The sequence below is a fragment of the Clupea harengus genome, chromosome 7, assembly GCF_900700415.2.
Source record: "Clupea harengus chromosome 7, Ch_v2.0.2, whole genome shotgun sequence".
Classification (NCBI taxonomy): Eukaryota; Metazoa; Chordata; class Actinopteri; order Clupeiformes; family Clupeidae; genus Clupea; species Clupea harengus.
The window spans coordinates 18,715,936-18,726,217 of NC_045158.1; the positions used below are offsets into that span (position 1 = coordinate 18,715,936).

Below are 10,282 nucleotides of genomic sequence, written 5' to 3' on the forward strand. Positions count from 1 at the left end.
AATAGAAATAGGGGGGGGGGGGGGGGGGGGGGGGGGGGGGGGACAGAATCCCTGGGTTTTTAGTTCTTTGGGAACCGGGCTCAATTACAAAGATCTACTGAGGGGCTTGTGGCTTTGGTTACACAGCATCAGCCGCCTGTGACCAGCTTCTCTTTTACGGCCACAGAGCTCCTGAGAGCCCGCTGTTATTCACAGTAGGGGGGTCGCCGGGAGGGGGGGTGGGGGGGCTGGGGGCCTCAAAGAAGGGACAGAGGAGTTCAGTCAGTGGGGGCCGCATCCACTTATTACAGCTCAGTGAATATTAAATGTCCATCACATTGTCATAAACAAAAAAAGAACAGAGAAAGGACCAAACAAACAAAAAACTATTCATGAGACAAACGAGAGGGCAAAAGCCCAAAGGAGCCATAAAGGACATACAAAGGAAAAGTCAGACTGTTCTGTCTGGATATAAACGGACTAGCAGACTGTATGTAAAACACACGTGAGCTTACAAGAAAACGCATGAGCAGACTATCGGCAGTGTACACACTGTGAAATGAAAGAGACACTCAGAGAGGGACAGAGAGAGATCTAGACGAAAGCCCAAAGAGAGGGAAAACCAAAGAGAGATGTAGTCAGAGATCTGAATCAACACCAATTGTCAGTGTAACCGGAAGCTTCTAAAGGCTTTGACTCCTGTACCGCATCAGAAAAGCACCTTGGTGAACGTGCGCCCCCCCACCCCCCACCCCGCCTCGCTCCGTTCTCGCTGGGCGGCCATGGGCGTCTCGACACAGCCTCTCCGTGGAGAGCGAGCGAGCGAGTGAGGGAAGGCAACAATTTGCTCCTTCAGCCACAGAGTGGTTTTGAACTTAAGACCGAGGAAGTAGGGCGGAACGCAGCCTTTTATTTTCAGAGTGTGTTTTTCTTTTCTTCCCTGTGTTCACTCTCTTTTTCTTTCTCTTTCTCTTCCTCTCCCTCCCTCCTTTCCCCCCTCTCGATTCTGGAAGACGCGACCAAATGGATTGCGACCAAACACAACCGTCACATAACACTACCGTACAAAGTTCACAAGGCAGGTCATGTCCTACACAGTAGCAATTCAATATTGCAATTATGATATTGGTTATATGGCTCCCAAAAGAGGAACTCTATGAAATTACCACATAAATACATGTTGGCCTTGAAAATGCAGAAATTTGCTCTGGTCGAATCCGGAATACTGAAACACTCACTCCAGATGTCTCGCCGTTAGTGGTCTACGTTCGCTGTTTCATGTCAACAAGACACCACCTAATAGATAAGTGTTTACGTTTTTACAGTATCCTTATAATTTCCCCACTCCTACAGAAGGTCTGCCAATGACAATATTAGCTGAGGCCTTCAGCTTGGATTACAAGGGATGATTGGGGTCAGGATGCGGGCCCTCAAAATGTTCTTGGTCGAGCTTCACGTCACCAAGAGACCAAGTTAATGGTGATGACGGCTGACAACCTGAAACTAAAAGCGGCCTCTGTTCAACCGAAAAAAGAAAACATTTCATGTGAAGATTAAAAATGGCTCTGGAACACCACAGCAATTTGGGGAGTTTTCATTTATCAACAAGTCCAAGCAAGCGCATTTCCTGAAGCAAGTCAGTAAGCGAGAAAGAAAAAAAAAAAACGATATTTGAATATCATTTCATATGCAAACTGCATTCTCCTTCAGGACAACAGCGTTACTTTTAATTTCCAGCGAACAATGAAATTGCATTCTGATCATAGAAACGGTTAGTGCCGCCGATGATGGGAATCCTCAAATATGAAGCAGGAGGTTTTTTCATTAACTTTGTTGCATATCTGAGCGAATGCCTCCAGCTGACAAGCCAGTCGAGGCCAGCGGGAAAGCTGATCAGACTGGGGAGCGCGTGAGCACGTCATAAATGACATTCAGAAGCAAATGTCAAAGTAAATAAGAAGACTTGTGGGCTTTGCCCAAGCACCATAGCATTCAAATGATAGAGAGAGAGAGGGGGGCTGGTTTGGCAGAAGGAGAAAGAGTAAGGATAGATGAGAAACAACAGGGCAGAAGAAAAGGAGGGATGTGAAAGAATGTGTGTAACTGTCATGTGTGGACATAGATGAAAGCAGAGCCTCGTTTGGCTCTAAAGGGACGAAACACACACACACACACACACACACACACACACACACACACACACACACACACACACACACACACACACACACACACACACACACACACACACACACTGATGAGATCAAACTTGATATTGATCTTGGTTTAAAACATGACATTTTCATCTGAGGGGAAATGGGAAGGCTTCCTTTGAAGAGTTTATCATGTTCACTTTTAGCAGTTGGGAATGTGACTGTTGGTAGTTCTCTCCCTACCTGTCTATCTCACAAACACAAACAATCTCTGCCACACTCATACACACTCACAGCACTGACTACAACATTGACAAGCACTGCACAGTGCAGCTGCTTGACAGCTTAATTCGACGTTGTCCAAACGCACTCCCCCCCCCCCCCCCCTTCAGATCAAACTGGACTGACAGAGTGAACCTGACACCTCCTGAGTTCACAGAAGGCTGCTCCCAGCACTGCCTTTTACATAACCATAACATCTGTCATGTCTGATCCACTCAAGTCACTCCCCAGACACCCGCCCGGTGCTGCCGCTCACTTCTCCACCCCACACCCCCAAAAGCCCAACACGCCACGTCAGCCTGCTATTTGCCTAGAGGCTGGGGGAAGGTACAGGTGGAGGAGGTGGGCAGCTGGGTGGAGGTACAGGTGGAGGAGGTGGGCAGCTGGGTGAAGGTACAGGTGGAGGATGTGGGCAGCTGGGTGAAGGTACAGGTGGAGGAGGTGGGCAGCTGGGTGAAGGTACAGGTGGAGGATGTGGGCAGCTGGGTGAAGGTACAGGTGGAGGAGGTGGCAGCTGGGGGAATGGGTGGTGGGGTTATGGGGGCCTACACTACTGCTGTCTGTGGAAGGGATGTGGCCCTGATGTGGCCCTGATCAGGCCTGTGCTCCTGATCCACTGTAACCTCTTAAACGTGTGTAAGGGTCCCAGTGGAAACCCTCCGATGGGCAAAACGGACGGACGGACTGCAGAAACAATCATGTGCCCCCGTAATAACAGCCGTGACTGTTGAGCTGCTTTAAATGGCTGGCCCAGAGGCTTGTGGCCTGCGGAAGCTGAGGAGGTTGTGGAGGCTGAGGAGGGCTGCTGGCTGGCAGGGCGCTGCCCTTGTGCCCCTAACCTCCTCTCCACTGGCCCAGCAGGAGGCCACACTGAGGTCAGCACAGAGGCACTGGCCCCACGCCCACCACCCAGCCTCTGCCAACACGAGCTGCTGCACCAGAGTGCCCTGCGAGTGCCCTGTCCCCCTTCTGTCTAGCTATCTCTCCTGCTCCACTACATATTTTCCCCTTCTATATATCAATCGCTCTGTCTTTCCCTTCTCTTTTGCCTTCTCTCTCTTTTTCTGTCTCTATCTCACCCTCCTCTCTCTTACGCTCTACCTATCTCCCCCCTTCTCTCTACTTTTTTTCTTTCTCTTTCCATTGTACTCTCCTTCCCTCCCCTTCTCACTATCCTTTTTTCCATCTATCACTCTTTTTCGCTCTCTATCTATCTCTCTTCTACCCCTTCTCCTTTCCTCACATAAAAATGTGTGTTTGTGTTTTTAGGACCTGAAGCACGCTGGGGGCTTTCGAGTCGAGACATGCCAGGTTTTTTTTGTTTTATAGTTTTTTTTTTTGTTTTAAACAGCAGATACTCTCACCCTCCCTTTGTTCTCCAGGGTAAACTTCCTGATCTCCCCCACCTCCTCCTTCTCCTCCTCCTCCTCCCGCTCCACATCCACATGTATGTAGTGTAAATATAGTCGGCCTCAAAGCAGCGCAGATGGCCCTCTGTGCCTCTTCCTCTGGGTCAGAAGACCGCACTGACACCACAACAAACAACCAGCACCAGCTATGCAGGACATCAGTGAAACAAGAACCGCCTCCCTGAAACCAGCAACAGCTATGCAGGCCGTCAGTACAACCACCACCACATCACTAAAACCAGCACCAAACCAGAAGCAGCTATGGAGACAATTACTAAACCAGCATCAGCCAAAACCAGCACCAGCAGGACATCACTAAACCAGCACCAAACCAGAAGCAGCTATGGAGACAATTACTAAACCAGCATCAGCCAAAATCAGCACCAGCAGGACATCAGTAACGCCAGCACCAGCTATGCAGGACATCAGTAACGCCAGCACCAGCTATGCAGGACATCAGTAACGCCAGCACCAGCTATGCAGGACATCAGTAACGCCAGCACCGCAGCAGAGTTGCTTCAGTGATGTTGTGTGTGTTGCCTGTGTGCCCAATTTCCAAATTGTTGGTGTTTTTGTTCCGTTGACGTTCCCATCCTCTGGCCTTCCACTGGGGGTATGTGAAGGCTGCATATGGGCACAGGGCTGAGAAACAGGCCCGCCCGCCGCTGCATACTGAGAAACAGGCCCGCCGCTGCATACTGAGAAACAGGCCCGCCCGCCGCTGCCCACTGAGAAACAGGCCCGCCGCTGCCCACTGAAGAGACAGACTTCACTGAGGCCCTTCCTCAACGTGGCAAACAGTATGAGCTGGACGCAGACGTGGTCTTGGTCTCACTGGGCGCCGTGCAGTGAAGCCTAGTACAGTAGAGCACAATGCAGCCTGTGTGTGTGTGTGTGTGTGTGTTTGTGTGTGTGTGTGTGTGTGTGTGTGTGTGTGTGTGTGTGTGTGTGTGTGTGTGTGTGTGTGTGTGTGTGTGTGTGTGTGTCTGCTGCACAGTCACTTACAAAGAAGCCTTGGTCTCCTTCCGCACAAAGACAGAGCCACATCAGAGCTATGTGTCCCTTCCTTCATCCTACACCCCTCCAACACACACATACAGACACACACACACACACATGCACACACACACACACACACACACACACACCAGCAGCAGCAGCTTCTTGAATGGTCCACATGCATTCCTCTGTTTCAAATGTTTTCCCGAAAGTCACAGCTTTCCTCTCTCTCTCTTTCACTCTATCCTTTATCACCGTCATTCTCTTTCTCCCTCCTTTTTGTCTCTCTCTCCCTCCCCATTTTTCTCTCTTTTTTCTCTCCCTTCCTCCCTCCCTCCCTCCTCTCTTTCTTTTCTTCCCTCTCCCTCTCCCTTTCTCCATCCCTCTCTCGCTCTTTCTGTTCCTCTCTCTCCCTCTCTCTCTCCCTCTCAAATGCTCTAAGCGGCTGACTAGCTGTAACCCAGGCTCGTCCCTTCCACCAGCAGCACAGGTGGACATGTATCTATGGGGAATAACAGGTAGAGGGTTTCTTCACAGGTGTCTGGGCTTTCACAGGGACAGGGAGAGAGGACTGCAGAGACCGAGAGGGGCACAGAAAGACCCAGAAGTAAAAACAAACCGAAAGAGAGAGACTGAGAGAGGAGAAGAAAGAGCCAGGAGACTCGGAGAGAGAGAGAGATTGGGAGAGAGAGCACGTCAGAGACTAGTGTAAAAGGAGAGAAAAAGAGAGAAAGAAAGAGAGAGCGGTAGAGAGCGAGAGAGGGAGTGTGAGAGAGAGAGAGAGAGAGAGAGAGAGAGAGAGAGAGAGAGGCACAGACGAGAAACAGACACAGACCTGACACCTGGACGAGAGGTCAGACAAGAGGAGAACAAGCCTCAGGGTTTGAATCCCATGTTCTGACCCCTTTTAAACACGAGCAGGAACATGGGAGGTTTATGAAGTCTCCAGATGGCTTACTGCAGCACACACACACCTACACACGTACACAAACACACGTACGCTAATATACACACACACACACAAACATACACACACACACACACACACACACAAACCCATACACACACACTCACACAAACCCACACTCACATACACAACTCCTCCACACACACACACACCTCAGAGAAGAGAGGCCCTCTCCACCTCCTCTCCTTCATGGACCTGAGGGACCAGAAAATCGGAAACATTTACAATCATGTTACGGATGCTGACTGAACCCTGCATAAAACTGCACCAGAAACCCCCTCTGCTTTAAAAAAAAAAAACAGAAAGAAAAAAAAACTACATCACAAACCATTCATCTCCACACACTGATCAGAGACCAGGCAGCACACAGACAAGAGCACACAGCCTGGAAAATAAGCATCCATTAAGAAGCCCAGGGGAAGGGGGGGGGGGGGTGTTACAAAGCACAGCAGTCCCCAGAGAGAGCACATCAAACAGCCCTGAGCCGCCGCGGCGGAGGTGCCTCTCACCCCGCGGCCAGGCCACCTGGCCACTGTTGCACGCCTCCCATATTTCACTAACAGCTGCAGGCCCTAGTCTGGTCTGGTCTGGTCTGGTGCTGGTGCGGTGGGGTGTAGTGTGGTGGGGTGTGGTGTGGTGAGGAGATGCTCTTGACGGACTCCAGGCTCTGTGTGTTTGATGGCCTTGAGAGCCTCAGAGGGATGGCTTTTAAAAGGGAAGAGACAAGGTGCAGGGGCTGGGGAGAGCGCTCCATCAATCACATTCTTCTCCTTCTTTATCGTCCAACTCCTGAGTCACAAGAAAAGCCTACAGCTGTGTGTCAGGTGGATAGAGTAGTTTGTATCCTTTAAAATAGTTTGCTCAGAAAATAAAAATAATTAAATATAAAGCCTTTTACAAGCAAAACTGTTCAAACAGTCACAAGTACTAGAGGTGGGAAGCCTCTACAAACCAGCCAGTAAAAAAATATCTGAGGCTGAACTATCTGAGTGCATACTTTAAACAGGTTTAGTATGTTGACAGATGTTGGTCCAAACAGTCTTTTATTAAAAAGGGTGCCAATAACAAAAGATTGCCCGTTGTGCTCTCATGTTATCTGAATCCCTGAGCAAATATCTCCATCAGCAGAATGGCACTGAGGGGCAGATGGCACCATTCAGCCATCCCTGCTTTAGGCCTGCCTGCCTGCCTGCGCTATAATGACACGCTCGTAAGCGATCATCACCACATCTGCTCTCCAGTAGGTAAGTCACACAGGCTGGATTCCTCCAGCCACCGGGCACAATAACAGGCCTGGCCTGCTGGTTCTGACAACCTCTGACTGTGGCCCTCATCTGGCAGAAACCATACAGCTCTACGCCAGGCCTGGGCTCAACCTGGTCCAGCGTGCAGCAGTGATGTGGGATGTGTTTTGATGTTAGAGAGGTCTGTTTGTGACGCTGTGAAAGGGTATTACATGTTGTGGTGTATTCCTACAGGCTCACATGAAGACAAAAAGCATAAACAAATTTACCGTGTGCAGTTTGCTATTATTACATTTCAGGTCAACCAACACAAAAGCCTCTTTCTGAATGTCACTGAAAATGCGGGACTGTTCAGAATGTCACGGTGACTGAATCGAGACAACAACAACCAAAACGCCTGCAGATCGCCCTGGTGCATTCCATATCTAACAGTCACTGTCACTGAAACTGACAAACACTGCCACATGTGCCCTGAGAAGATTTCCTAACACCTTCGCTCTGCGGCGTGACGGTAAGTGACAGCAAGCCACTGAATGCCAAAAACACCAGTGACAACCACAAGACAGGCAGCTGATGTGTGAGGATTGCAATGGAGGCCAGCAGTCTGTTTCAATAACACGCCCTGAAACAAAAATCACCTTTGTGCATGGCAGGTGCATGAAATCAGTGGCGGTCAGACACAACACAACCCTCTAATCCAGCCACTCTAACCACCATGGCACGGTCAGAACAGCGTGGTCTCAACAGAACCAGAAACCGGAGAGTCCAGTTGAGGTTCTTAGATTTCTTGAGGACAATAGCCGAGAGGGCTGTACAATTCTACCATGTTGTTTTGAAAGGAGACATGGGTCAGTGCAGATTTCAGATGAGCAGCCTCTGTTGAATAGAGGGGAATTAGCTGTGTGGCGTTTCTGATGAGGAGAGATTACTCTTAAACTGAAAATGAACCGCAGAGGCAGCTCCAGACCCGCAGTTAAAGACCTGCCTATTCACGCTTATCAGTATACAATAGGGCTCTCAGATCATTTTCAACAAGCCTGGCCACTGATCAGTACAAATGAGCTGATTATTCTGCAGTGAACACAGAACTTATGCATTACTACGGGGTTGTAATACCTGACTGCGATTTTAATAACACCTGCAAATAGAACCGCCTCAAGCAATCATGAATTAGAAGGGCAATAAAAAAAACAGTGAAGCCTATCTGATCTTGGCATGTGGCACCCTATAATTTTTTACAAGTTGCGTGTAAAAAATTAATTCTGTCTAGATTTAATACAAATATTCAACACTTCGTGTCTCCGGTGCCTGAGAGCTTTAAATACGTTGTTAATACATAGGTACAGATGCAATGCTTACGCAGTGCCCAGATGGCAAAACCTCTAATTTGAATCAGACCTTATAATTAAGAAACAAAAAATTAAAAAGGAAAGCATGAGGATGTGCTTTTAAAACTTGAAACAAAACACAAATTACAGCATGAGAAGTTTGGTTTTGTGTGGTCGTTATTAAACGAACAATTCTTTCTTCTCTCAATGGGTTTCGTTTTTGAAACGAAATCCGATTCCATATGTGTAATTTGGAAAACATAGCTTCCCGCAGAGCATCCCTTTTTCCCTCGGACCAAAAAAAACGAGAAAGATGACTGGCTGGATATCTGAGAGCGTGAGACTGAGCTACAGGAACGTTTGATATTCAATCATCCAATGTAGTAATGATGGAATTAATAAAAGTATAGAATGCCTCTTACTACAGTCTAACCTATCTTTGAACCGTTGGGAAGAAAGTGCTGATAAAATAAAATAAATCAGTCTTATTTCATCTAATACTTTACACTGATTCCCACCGCACCATAATTCCTATTTAATGTCTATTGCAATAGTGAATGATGTCCTATCCAGTAGCCACATATGCATTTTAGATCAGCAACAACATACACGGACACCTCCGATAACCTTAATTTAGTGGCCTCGATTTTTTATATTCTAAGAGTAAATTAGACATGTTAACAACGACGTAATAAGCAACCGGAATGATAAGTGCATTTAGCTTTTCTGTTTACCTTCCCTAACGTTTACTTGTTGTAGGTAAAGAGGTAAATGTTGTCTGAAGACTTAGTCTCAGTTCGATTCAGTACTTTACGCTTATGTCAGTTTGTGATTTAACGTGTATCTATGCGTTTCTATCTAACGTTAGCACAGTAGTCTATAATTACGATCAAGACCAGGTTCTGTAAAGATTTAGCTACATCTCGGACGCACAACCGTTTACAGGCATCCATATCCAAACCTCACGGACTGCAAACACAACCAGCGGTGCAAAGTCAAACTTACCAGTTTCAAACTGGATCGAAGTTGAGGAGGACAGGAACCCAGCGAGAAGTAGTGCTGCGACTGTCAAAGAATCCATAGCTCTCCTTCGCATACGACTGTCCGAGAAATGGTGTTGCGTGTTGCGTTCCTCTTTAGAATTGGGCAAGAGCGATCGCAGGTGAGTCCGTTTGGATACAGCCGCCGGAGCTGATGCGGCTTGCTCTAATGAAGTCTCCGAACAGGCTTCCGTTAAGTGCGCCTGAACTTCAAGGCAGATATGTGTACTCCCGACTCAAGAGATAGTATGAAGTAGGGATCCTATTTCCAATCATGTGACAGGAAATCGGGGTAAGAGATTCAACCTGCAGCATCGGGCAAAGGACACGCCTAGTGTGGAGCAGCTTGAAAGTGTATCATCATTTTTGTATAAAGCTTTGACAGCTAGCGCCGTGCGTGATATTTGTATAACCAGACTTGTTAAAAGATGCCTCAGACTATTACTTCAATAGACAAAAGTTCTCAAGTATATGCAAATCCCTACGCTTACAAGGGCAAACAATTGCCTTCACATTGCAGAGTCGACAGAGCATATTGTAGTAGTCTGAGTTGTGTCTATAATTAGCCTAATTGATTGTGTACTTAAAACATTTTGACACAGCAGTTGTCTGTGTCTAAACTTACGGGACAGAAGTTAGAGCCTGTTAGAGCCTGGCGTTAAATCTGCGGTAAATATAGAAGTGTTACAAAATGTGGTTTGTCTTAAATCGGATAGGAAAGAATTGCAAATTGTCCTGGAGAAACAGAAGATTCACTCATCATTGACTTAGGGACAATTTGTTAACTGAAGTACGCACTGGCTAGACCACATGCTATGCTTTTCAACACAAGCATGACCTGGAAACCTCTGGCCAAACAAAACACCGGATGAGTTTTGGCA

General features: G+C 47.6%; 1 protein-coding gene across 1 annotated transcript in view; it reads right to left on the reverse strand.

Moving 5' to 3' along the window:
* kremen1 (kringle containing transmembrane protein 1) overlaps positions 1 to 9,920 on the reverse strand; it is a 49,969-nt gene extending 40,049 nt beyond the window's left edge. The window contains exon 1 of the mRNA XM_031570748.2: positions 9,367 to 9,920. Within this exon, the coding sequence (XP_031426608.1) occupies positions 9,367 to 9,457 (91 nt within the window). The 5' untranslated portion in view covers positions 9,458 to 9,920. The remainder of the gene's footprint in view (positions 1 to 9,366) is intronic.
* Positions 9,921 to 10,282: the final 362 nt, after the last annotated feature.